At 39.9% G+C, this 12,916-nt stretch overlaps 1 protein-coding gene across 1 annotated transcript; it reads right to left on the bottom strand.

Moving 5' to 3' along the window:
• Positions 1–6,634: 6,634 nt before the first annotated feature.
• On the bottom strand, positions 6,635–8,135 carry LOC109243095. The gene is made up of 2 exons (XM_019409987.1): positions 7,761–8,135; positions 6,635–7,642 (listed from the first exon to the last, which is right to left on the bottom strand). The coding sequence occupies exons 1-2, from the start codon at positions 8,133–8,135 to the stop codon at positions 6,635–6,637; spliced, it is 1,383 nt and encodes a 460-aa protein (XP_019265532.1).
• Between the last annotated feature and the right edge of the window lie 4,781 nt (positions 8,136–12,916).

The raw sequence follows: 12,916 nt of genomic DNA, 5'->3' as shown, positions 1-12,916 counted from the left end.
AGGGATTCAAGAGGAATCGACTTGAGGTAAGAATCTTGGTCTTAAAACATGATTATATTGTGAAATCCACCTAGAAATTCATGGAAACTAAGCCTAAAATTGAAGAACTAGGGATTGAGAAATTGGACTTGAAATTGGGATTTGAAGGACCATTTGAGGTCGGAATTGAGAACTTTTGATATGTATGAACTCGTGGGAAGATAGGGAATCTAATGATGTGAAAATTTCTGAGTTTAGAGAAGTGGGCCCGGGGCTCGGGTTTTGGTAATTTCGGGATTTGTGCCCGTAATTGATTGTTTTCGCTTGGGCTTTGTTCCCTTAGCATATTGTGATGTATTCGCTCTGATTTTGGGTAGATTCGATGCGCGTGGAGGCCGATTTGAGGAGCAAAGGCGTCGCGAGCTAGAGATTTCGCCGGTACGAGGTTAGTAATGATTGTAAATGATATCCTGAGGGGAAACCCCGGATTGCACATCGTAGTGCTATGTTGAGGTGACTTGCACACCAGATAGCGAGCGTGGGGTAGAGCACCGTTGGGGATTGTGACTTGGTCCGTCCCGATTGATGATTTTACCGCGTATTTGACTGAAACTTATTTGTTATCATCATGATTTGGGCTGATTGCCATATTTGGGCTTCATGCCAATCATTTGAACCCTTCGGGGAGTTTTTATCACTGTTTTACTTATACATGAACTCAGTCCTGTTGATATCTATTGTTTTACAAACTTAGCCACTCTTACTCAGATTTGAAACTTAAATGATATTTCTAAATGATATTTTGGGCTGAGAACTACTGTTTTACAAATGCCCGAGGGACTTGTGACGATTTTTGGACTGAGTGAGTCCGAGGGCCATGTGTGAGGATATGCTGAGTGATATGAGGCCGAGGGCCTGAGATACCTTACATGCCACGAGGTGGCCTGAGTGATGGGAGGCCGAGTGATGTGAGGCCGAGTGCCGAGTGATGATGCCACGAGGTGGCTTGATATAGCGCTTGGGCCGTAAGGGGCCCCTCCAGAGTCTGCACACGCACAGTGAGCGCGGGTACCCATATGATCTGAGAGTGAGCCCGAGGGGCTGATACTATGCTGAGTGACTGATACTGAGCCCGAGGTGCTGATACTATTCTGAGAGTGATCTGAGAGAGAGAGAGAGCCCGAGGTGCTGAGAGTGTTCTGAGAGTGAGCCCGGAGGGCTGGTACTGTTTTTTAGATATTGCCCGAGGGGCGAACTTTTATTTTGCTCATCTTGCATATTTATTTGCCCTTTTACCTGTTATGCTGTGGTATTTGTGCCCGAGGGGCGGATCTTCTGTGCTTATCGGCACTAACTGTTTCGAAATAATTTCGTACCTATTGAAAAGATCATTTTCAAAAGAGATTTAAACTGAGCCAGGATATTTCTAAGGATTTCACAGCTTCACTGTTTTCTCAAAGGATTGTACACTGCTTCTATACAGCATGTTGGTTGCTTTACGTGATTTCTTACTGCTTAGTTGTTGTTTACCTTTATTACTCACTAAGTTGGAGTACTCACTTTACTCCCTGCACCTCGTGTGCAGATGCAGGTATTTATTCACCCGGTAGCGGGTTTTGGCTGATCAGAGGCAGAGTTATAGGAGTTAACGAGGTGACTGCCAGCATTCGCAGCACCGCTTTTCTCTCTTTGTTCATTATTCTGGTTTTGTATATTTTAGACCTTGTAGTTGGATTTACACTCTAATAGACGCTCGTGACTTGTGACACCCCGATTTGGGTTGTGTCGGGTTGTGCCTCCGTTAATTATATCATTAAATCGTATTTAAATTGTTTATTAATGTTTGACTATTTTTGAAAAGGCGATATGGGTTTGTTGGCTGGCCTTGTCTTCACGAGAGGCACCATCACGACCGGAGCGGGGTTTGGGTCGTGACACATTGCCCTCACTATTTGCATAGGGCCAAGCACCTCCCTCCTACTTGCATGAGGCAACGCACTACCTCCACATCTGCATAGGGCTAAGTATTGCCCTGACTATTGCATCAGCCAAGCATGGCCCTCCTACTAGCATAAGGATAAGCACTGACTTCCACCATTTGCATGAGGCTAAAGCCCTGCCTCCGTTCTTGCATAAGGCTAAGCACTACATTCATTATCTGCATAGGGTTAAGCACTACCTACCTTTCTTGTTGAATAATCAAATATGTCTACATTCTTGCATCTCATGGGCTGAAAGATCGCCATATTATCTGAAGGCTTCATAGTCCGAAGGCATCCCTTATAGCCTAAGGACAACGTCCCATGGCCTAAGGATCTCAAAGTTGCACATCATTATTCAAAGGCATCATAGTCCGAAAGCACCATCCTCATGACCCAAGGACACCATTTCATGGCCTGCAAATTCCTTTTATATGCTTCATTGCCCAGGACGTCATGGTCTAATGACGTAATTCTCATTGTCCGAAGGCAACTCTCATGGTACGAAGGGAATTTGCATCATGTTTAAATTCCAGCTCTCATAGCTATGATATTATAACTACTACGTGTGTATATATTTGCTATATTTGTTGTGTTTTGAGTTTCTCAGGTAGCACAAAAGATAACCGTTCTTCAAACGGGAGCAATTCTCATTCTAGTTTCCGTTTAAAATTCAAGCTACTTTGATATCTCTAAGAAACCGCAAATCGATAGTCGATCATTTCCTTTTCCGTAAACGTTCCCCAATTAGATTGCCTCACGCATCCATAATGATCTATTCTGCAATATTGTCACCTGTACTTTCCATTTGCAATATAAATCGTTCACAACATCACTAAAAACACAGTCTTTCTATAATAATCCATAGCCCCGTTCACCTTGGGACCCAGAACTATACACGACCTGATTCTCTATAAAACGTGGGATATGTAGGTAGCTCGAGTACCAGGGTTCGGCCCACATATTTTACATCATCTAATTTCGGAAGAAATTGATTATCAACTTAATTTCTTTATCCGACAATTCATTCATCATTCCTGGGTAAAGATGGGCAGTTGTTGATACTCAATTTTTCCCTCATGATTCTCCATTTAGCCCTTGTGATTTCTTATACTTTATAATGTATTTTTTAAATATATTTTTAAATATTATTTATAGGATATCTCCCTGCATTATTGCTCCATGATTTATTTAAAATAGTAATTAATTGTCTTATTACTACTTCATTAGCATTTTCCCAAAATGTTATTATAGAAATTTTATATAAATAATTTTATCTATATCATTAACATTTTAAAATTGATTTTAGCATTTTACAACTGATATTTAATTTAAATTATTTATGAGTGACCACTTGGCCAAAATAGTTATTTATATTTTTATAGTTTTTTGCACATGACATTGTACTGATTGACGAGATGCGAGACGATGTTAATGAGAGGTTAGAGGTTTGGAGGCATACCCTTAAGTCTAAAGGTTTTATGTTGAGCACGACCAAGATGGAGTACTTGGAGTGCATGTTCAGTGGTGCGACTCAGGTAGTGGACGAAGACGTGAGGCTTTATTCTCAGGTCATGCTTAGGAGAGAGTTTTAAATACCTTGAGTCAGTTATACAAGGGAATGGAGAGATCGGCGAGGATATTACACATCGTATTGGGGTGGGGTGGATGAAGTTGAGGCTCGCTTCTGGTATTTTATGTGATAAGAATGTGCCACCAAAACGTAAAGGTAAGTTCTATAGAGCGGTGGTCAGACCGACTATGTTGTATGAGGAGGAATGTTGGCTAGTCAAGAACTCCCATGTCTAAAAGATGAAGGTAGCTTAAATGAGGATGTTAAGATGGATGTGTGGGCTACCAGGTTAGATAGAATTAGAGATAAAGTTATTCGGGACAAGGTGGGCGTGGCTCCTATGGAGGACAAGATATGGGAGGCAAGACATAGATGGTTCGAGCATGTGAAGAGGAGAAGCACAGATGCACCGGTGAGGAGATGTGAGAGATTTGCCCTGGAGGGCCTAAGGAGAGGTAGAGGCAGGTCGAAGAACTATCAGGGAGAGGTGATTAGGAAAGATATGGCGTTGCTCCAACTTACTGAGAACATGACCATGGATAGGAAGGTGTGGAAGTTGAGAATAAAGGTAAAAGGTTATGTAGTTGAGCGTTGTCCTTGTGTGTGACAGTAGCCTTCGTACATGACTTAGTGTTATTTGTGTATTTTCGTATCTCTTGACTTCTGTTATTACTTGTTGTTCCTTTCATTTTGGCTTTCTAATTGCAATACCTAGTGATAGTTTTGTATTTTTGCTTCATCTTTCTGATTAGTGTGCTTGTTTTTGTCCTTCCTTTTACCTTTCCTTAGCCGAGGGTCTACTGAAAACAGTCTCTCTACCTTCTTGTAGGTAGGGGTAAGGTCTGCATACACACTACCCTCCTTAGACCCACTTATGGGATTACATTGGGTTTGTTGTTGTTGTTGTTGTTATATTTTTATGCATATGTTATGACATTTTATATCAAATCCTACAGTTGTACCGCATTTTATATTATTTATGCGTTATTTTCATATACTTTAATAATTATATTTATTATACTATTTAGGTCAAATTAGTATTCTTAGTCATAGTCTACTACTTTAACGTCATAAATGGCATTTTTATATATTTGATTAGTTATTTTTATAATTTATTTCATTTAATTTTGTAGGTGTCAAAATTCAGCCCAAATTAGGCTTAAAAACTCGGACCAAAAGGCCTAAAACTCTTAGGCCCAATGCCCCTGAACCTAACTGGCCGACCCCGCCTACTGACCTTATTCAAACCCGGCCTTTACTCGGTATACCTGACCTAGCACCCTTTTTAAAATCCGTCCTTTGATCTCAAACGATCAATGACTTATAGCCTTTCCACCTTTTTTATTTCACCCGACCTCCAAACCCTGATCCTATTTTAACACCCACACCTGTCATCGAACGCTCTCTTCTCTCCCAAAGCTAAACCCTGGCTGACTATGAAGAATTTCCTTCACCTTTTCTATATACGCGTTCATACACGAGTTCACCTGCCTTATTTGTTCTTACTTACTCAGCTATTGTAACTTTAGTTACCAGTCCATCTACGACAAGGATGATTCTCCTGAATCGGGTAGATACAACTTCGACCTTATGGATTTGGATACGATCTTGGCTTCATACATCCAAGAAGAGAGAATATCTTCCCATTCTGGCATATCTGTGCTATTTTCTTTGTGATTAGGGTTTGTGTGTGATTTTCGCTAAATTCGATTTCGACTATGTTTGCATGGTTTTGATTCTTTCCATATTTTTCATCTAATACTGGTACTATATAAACCCCCCCCCCTTCCCCTTAGAGGCAGACTCAGGTCACTCATCTCTCATCTCTCACATACACTTGTTGCTCTATTTTCTTGGTTCCACTATTGTTTGGTTGATTTATGGCCGGCTGAAAGCCAAGGCAGTGGGCTGTCAATTTTTATCCTTTCCGGTATAAACACTGCTCGAGATCTTTACAGGTCCTTGTGAACTCTGATTTTCCGGGATTCTACGTTCTGGGAACATCATTTGGGAATCTTTTCAATTTCTACTACGTGTTATTGGTACCATATTGACTAGTTAGTCTATTTAGCCTCTATTTTACTCTTGCTTGTTTAATTGTGAAATATGCTGTGAATGGCCCTTTTTTTAGCAAATATACCACTAGGCAGGCTGTCTAGTGGCTAATATATAAATAAAATCCCAAAATGGGTCTAAAGCTTACAAGATGTCCAAGCCAAAATAGAATATGCATGAAGTTACTAGCTACTAAAAGATAGAGAAGCTAAAGACTAATGAACTAGCTATTATAACATTACCCGCTGAATGCTTCCTTCTCCTATCAGTGTATGTGAATCCAATTGCCAGTGGCAAATACCAAGCAGCATCTATCAAGCTCTCACCAGGCGCCAGTGTATCCAGTCCATAGGCTAGAATGAATTCCAATCATCTCCACCACAAAACTGAAGACAACATAGTCTTCCAATCATTCGTGTTGCTACAATATGATTTCCATATGCAGTGTACTGATTGTATCCAAGTGTAAATCATGTGGTTGATCCTCAATATTATCATGTAAAAAGCATGGCTACATCTGTCTTGAGGCTGGCTTTAGGCAGGCTTTTCAAGGCAAAAGCCAGGCTGAGGCTAGCTTTAAGTAGGCTTTTCAAGGCAAAAGCCAGGCTGGGGCTGGCTTTAATCAGGCAAAAGCCAGGCTGGGGCTGGCTTTAAGCAAGCTTTTCAAGGAAAAAGCCAGGCTGGGACTGGAGCAGGCTTTTCAAGGCAAAAGCCAGGCTAGGGCTGGCTTTAATCAGGCTTTTCAAGGCAAAAGCCAGGGTGGGGCTGGCTTTAAGCAGGCTTTTCAAGGCAAAAGCCAGGCTGGGGCTGGCTTTAAGCAGTCTTTCAAGGCAAAAGCCAAGCTTTTCCTTAAGATTTGAACATATCAGAAGTAGAATAAATTGCACCATCCAATACCTTCTTATCACATTGGTCCTGTACACTATCAAATCACCCCCAGAATGAGCATGTGACCATGCTAATACCACTGGAAAGTACCATAATAGCATACAGAACGAGACATAAAATCAACAAGTAGGTATGTGCAAATTCCAATCATGTGAAGCTATCAGCCTGGGGCTCTTCTTTTTGCTATTCTAACCCTAAGGTTAGGAGTTTGAGACTTGTCTAAGTTAATCAACCCCCTCCCTACACTAGGCCGTTCAGACAATGAGTGAAACTCAGTTGTACTTGCAAAAGAGAAAACAATGCTAGCTATAAATCCACCACTGAGTTGCCTTCTCTGAACACATGTTGAAAGATCACATTGAATTTCCCCTTCTTCCTCTCTAATTTTCTTCACATCATTTGCAATTACCCGAGGAGGATCCCATTCCCCTTCTATCACTTTCTTCATCACTAATGAATCAGTCTCCAATATGAGAGAGTGAAGATCATGCTCTACACAATATTCCAATCCTTGAATAATAGCCTTAGCTTCAGCCACCACATTAGTTCTCACTCCCAGGTCTACTGCCCTTGCATATACCACATCACCTTCATCATTTCTCACATAAAAGCCTAATGAGCTAGGACCAGGATTTCCTTTTGAGGCTCTATTAGTATTGCATTTGTACCAACCATGAAAAGGAAGCTGCCATGTTACTCTTGTAGTGATCAATATAGGTTTATATCCTTCAAAATATTGAATTATGTCTGGCCATAACAATGGAATATTAGGCATCCAAGCATACCTCACCCTTGCCAGTTGATGCAATGTCCTATTGATCTCATGAATCACCCTATTTGTCGACACTGAACCCCCATGTTTACCTGCATTTCTTCTCTTCCAGAGTTCCCAAGTGATGATAGTTGGTACTGCTTGAAACAATGGCTTTAGCTTTGGACAACATTGAGCATACCACCAATCCTTTATAACATGCTTCAATTGAATCAATAGCACAGTAATTCCAGCAGCCCCCATGAACAATTTCCATACATTAGAGGCAGTAGGACTTGTGATAAATATATGTTCAATAGATTCCTCATGGGGCTGCTGACAACACCAACACCAAGACATCACCATCTGACCTTGCCTCCTCCATATATCACCAGTGGCTATTTCCTCCTCCACAATCTCCACAAGAAGAAGGATATCTTAAATGGTAAGCCTTTAATCCACATTAACTTGAATTCCTGATTAGGATCAGCTCTATGCCTTAATATTTGCCAAGCCCTGCTAACACTAAACTTGCCTGAAGGAGTTGGCATCCAGTATGGCCTATCCCAGTATTCCTCACTACCTTCAAATGTACATTTAGCCTTATATGTTCTGAAATTTCCTCATTGAAGGTTTGATCTAGCAGCTGATCATCCCATGTTTCACCTTGCCGTAATTCTGCCACATCCTGAAGATCTTCATTGATTGGAAAGTCTTCAGGTAATACATAAAAAAGTATACCCAATCCAGTCCAATTTTCATGCCAAATATTAGTTGTTCCACTCTTCAATTCCCATAGAATCTCAAGTTCTACTTTTTCCCTAGCATTCAGCGTTTTTCTCCAAACTTTAGACCCCCTTCTAAACTGCTCCACCGTTGGTATCTCCTTCTTGCAATACTTATTCCACATGAAATTAGACCATAAAGATTTTGTGGTCCTAAACCTCCACCATAGTCTAGCAAACAATGCCCTCGACACATCATGTAAGGACCTAAAACCTAGTTCCCCTTTCCTCTTTAGGAAGGCAAAGATTTTGCCATATGGCACTGCATAATTTGATCAGTGCCATATTCCATAGGCACTTCCTCTATTTCTCCAGATGCTCTTGGAACAATTGCGTGCTCATCAATCTTTTCACTGTTATTCTCCGATCCTACTGTATCATCCCTAAACTTCACATTATCATCAAGTTTGTTCTCCAATGCATCACCGAAACACTATCTACATATGCCAAAATCTTGCCAGTTGCACTAGGAATAGTGTTAATTATCGATGCTTCATCAGGTGACCCTAGCGCCAGGCCTGGCGTCGCCAGCCTATCGCCAGGTGGGCTGTTGTCCCTCACTTTGTCTCCTGTTGTCTTTGTCGTGCCTATTTGATCATCCTGCACCTCAATTGCATCACTCCCTCCGTCCTTTGTTGAGTTTATCTCATCAAGGTTCTCAAGCTGCCCAGAATCTGCAAATGTTTGAGACGACATATTTTGACATGATTGGTTTGTAGTCACATTGAGTTGCCTTAGCTCCTCTTTGCTAGTTCTAAACCTTCTATGAACCCAGTCGATTGTAGATTCCTTATTAGTCTTTTCATCAGTACTTTGATCACTAGGAACAATAGGATTAGCCTTAGCTAACTTCCCATTATTTTAATCTTTCAACACTTTCTCAACTGCTTCCTTCTTCACACGCTTAAGTTCTTGTTGATTAACTTCTCCCACTGGTTTAATATTAGCATCCTTCCCAACCCTAACCCCAGAGTTAGATTAGGGCTTGAAGCTCCAGTATTGCATTCTTTTTCCTTCTCATAGCCCTTCTTTGACTGATTTTCCCCATGTTCCTTCTTCTTGCCATTGCTAAGATCCTCACCTTTGCCTTCAGTAATTTGTAGAATAGGTTGATGAGCTTCCTCAACTTCTAATGCATTAAATTTGTTCTTGGTTGCTACTTCCTCAAGTTTGGCCTTCCCTTTACCCTTGTCAGCTTCCTTACCTTGTTTGTTATCAACAATGTGACCCCTATTATCCTGTTGGTATTTGTTCTTCCTTGCTTGTATCCATTCCTGCTTGGCATGATTAGTAACAGGCTTGCCAACCACCTTTCCACTTGACAGAACCTTTGTTGAATTTGCTTCTGTACTTACCACAACTGTCTTATCCTTTCCTTGATCCTCAACATCTTTATCAAATCTCTTGTGTAACTCAGGATGAATTACCCAACATTCTGCCTCACTATGCCCTTGTTTCTTGCAAGGCTTGCAATATTTGGGCATATCATCATACTGTATCTTAATCCATTTAAACTCTTCTGGCCTAGATTCATCAGCTTCTTCAACAATCTTAATACGTTTAGGGAAATTACCTAACATATTAACTTACACCTTCACCTTAGCAAAACTAGGTCTAGTCCTATTTTGAGTTGCGAGGTCTATATGTAATGGGTTACCAACTGCACGAGCTAATAAAAATACACATTCCTTACCAAAGAAATTTGGAATTAGTTTTGGAAAGCCAATCATACCCCTATACAACTTCTGATCAACAGATGAACCAGGTTCATCTATGTCTAATTTAGTAGTTGTTGCAATAGGCGTGTCTATTTCTTTTGATTCATCCATTTTAAACTTTTTAATCAACTCTTTTGCATATTTTTGCTGATGGATCATGGTTCTATTTGAGTTTTGTTTGATCTGTAAGCCTAAGAAAAATCTAAGCTCACCCATCATACTCATTTCAAATTCACTCCCCATTAATTTTGCAAATTCCTTACTCAGTTTTTCAGTGGTTGCCCCAAAAATAATGTCATCAACATATATTTGTACTACTAGAAGATCCTTACCTTTTTCCCTCAAGAATAAAGTGTTGTCAATCTTACCTCTTTTGTATCCATGTTCAAGCAGGAATTTGGATAGACGTTCATACCATGCTCTACGAGCCTGCTTGAGTCCATATAGGGCCTTGTCCAATTTGTATACATGATCTGGACACTCCTTACTTTCAAACCCTGGAGATTGTTTGACAAAAACATCTTCCTTTAAGTAGCCATTTAGGAAGGCACTCTTCACATCCATTAGGTGAAGGGTAAATTCCATGTGTGCTGCAAAGGCTATGAGGAGTCTTATTGCCTCCAGTCTTGCAACTGGAGCAAAGGTCTCATCATAATCTATGGCCTCCCCTTGGTTATAACCTTGGACCACCAGCCTTGCCTTGTTCCTTGTAACTGTTCCATCTTCATCAAGTTTGTTTTTGAAGACCGATTTAGTGCGAATTACTGATCCGTCCTTGGGTCTTGTGACCAGATGCCACACTTGGCTTCTTTCAAACTGATTGAGTTCATCCTGATTGGTTTTAACTCCAGAAGTTAGATCAGTTCCAAAGGTGTTAGCCTCTTTAAGGATAACCAGCTCTGATACCAATTGATGTTTTATACTTCAATACCACACAAGAGGGGGGGTGATTTGTGTGGTACCCAATTTTTGCTTAACTTGATTATAGAAGGACCTAGTTCTTCTATGTTCCAACTACTGATGTTGCGGAATAATAAATACAGAAAATAAAGAACACAGAGATTTTATGTGGAAAACACCTGGCTCAAAAGGTGAAAAAACCACGACTTACCTTCCAGTAGGATTTTCCCAAACTCTCCACTAAAATCATTGAGCCAAAAACTGCATTTATAAAAACTCTTTTGTAAACCTAGGATTAACTCTAGTCCTGTTGTGGCACACAGCCTCAGCTGTTGCGACAACTTCAAGTTAACTCTGACTTGAAAACTCTAAGTACCTAATACAATTGCTTCTAAATAAGCTGAAAGGTACAATGTAAAATCACCTACTACAATTGAACTAGAATAAAAGATAGACTCTTGGAACTGGTTGTTCTATCTACATCAAGTAGCTTCAGCATTGCACGCTCGAATCACACATAAATTGCTTGCAAATTGCCTTGCTATTTTGCTCTCAATTCATGATTAACTTCTGCTTGTGTGAATTACCTGTAAAAGAGCACTGATATTTAAGAAGTTAGTAATTAGAGATTTACTAGGAGATATTACTTCTGGTAAGTTAGGTTTATCTCCTTCACGTGCATCTCACATGTTTGGGTTGATCACAACTGTGCTGCACAAGATGGACTCGGTCCATGTATGAGTTCCTTTGTCGGTCTTCATAACTTCACCTTTACTTGGGCCAACATGCCAAGAGGGGAATTTTAAGGGAATATCAACTCACTTCTTTCACCCATCTTTTAGACCAAGAAAACCAAATTGAACCCCTGCAACTCCAACTCAAAAATACCATACATACTCTAGGTTATTTCGGGTGTTACGATGTGATTCTAGTGCCGAAAAGCCCAGACAACTTGCTAGTTTCTCTTTCTCCTTCTTTTAGCTGCGTTAGGGGACTCATTTTTGATGATAAGGGCTAGGTTTCGTTGTTTATACTCATTACAAGGTAAATTTTAGCTTCTCCTTCCATTATATATGCTTGCACGAGTTGTAACCGATCATAAAGACTAGACCTAGCGTGTTTCGAAAGGGTGGTATGTTGTTTGTTGTTGCCTCATTGTTACCTAGCTGTAAACTTATTTTCAAGTTGAATTCATGGATGAGTTATATTATAAGAGGCTTAATTATGTATTGTTGGTTGTGTTGCTCAATTTGAAAGAGAAGCCAAGTCGAAATGTATTTTAGTAAACTAAAAAATCAATTTTGAGTGGCTGAACTTATGGGACTGTTTTGTGGGCTATTTTATGTTGCTGTTGGGTTATATCTGTTGCAATAGTTTTTATGGAGTTTGGGAGGAGAAAGGGTATGGAGAAACACCACCTAATTGAAGGGTGGTTGGCTGTTCGTTTGTTGTTACATTTTTGGGTTGTTTGGCACTACTAGGGTTGTTGATTCGTGTATGATTGGGGTATGTGGGCTGTTTTGTGGTATTTTGTGATGGATATAAGGTTGGAAAATGATATATACATGTTTTTATTGTTGTGTTCTTGTTGTTTTTGGTTTTATGTCAAATTGGGGGGAAGTAAAAATTATAGGGGAGATGTTGCCCATCTTATTATAAAATAAGCTTGTCATTCGTTGTGCGACAGTTGTACCTTCCATAACTTGATCATAGTAGTGTTATCACTGTTGTAGATTAAGATGCAACAAGACGAGTTTAATGTGGTTATTGGACAGATTGTGATAAGGTATGTTAAGGCTAAATCTTTCCTTCATTTTGGCATGATCCCATAACGACATGTGTTTGATAACGAGACATAAAGAGAAGTTCGTATTTTTGAATTTATTCACATTATCCTAGTCTCATAAGTTACAGTATTCTCCCTTATCGGGACTTTATATTCAATATTGTTTTGTCTTCTTTCAACCAAGAGAGCAGAGAGTCTATATATATACAGTATTACAGTATGTNTATATATATATATAGACTCTCTGCTATATATATATATATATATATATATATATATATATATATATATATATATATATATATATATATATACAGTATTACTACATTTTCACCACCATCGAGCTATAATAGATGGGCAGGCCCCTATTGGACAACCTCTGATCCGATGGTAAGTTATATATCGATCCTACTGTGGCCGAGCGCCTATGAGCGAGCCCAGAATGGACAAGATACAGAGTCTAGTATGGCCGAGCGCCTATGAGCGAGCCTACTACAGCAGA

The sequence above is a fragment of the Nicotiana attenuata genome, unplaced genomic scaffold (assembly GCF_001879085.1).
Source record: "Nicotiana attenuata strain UT unplaced genomic scaffold, NIATTr2, whole genome shotgun sequence".
Classification (NCBI taxonomy): Eukaryota; Viridiplantae; Streptophyta; class Magnoliopsida; order Solanales; family Solanaceae; genus Nicotiana; species Nicotiana attenuata.
Note: the sequence above shows the minus strand (reverse complement) of the source record. Positions and strands in the feature narration are given on the sequence as shown.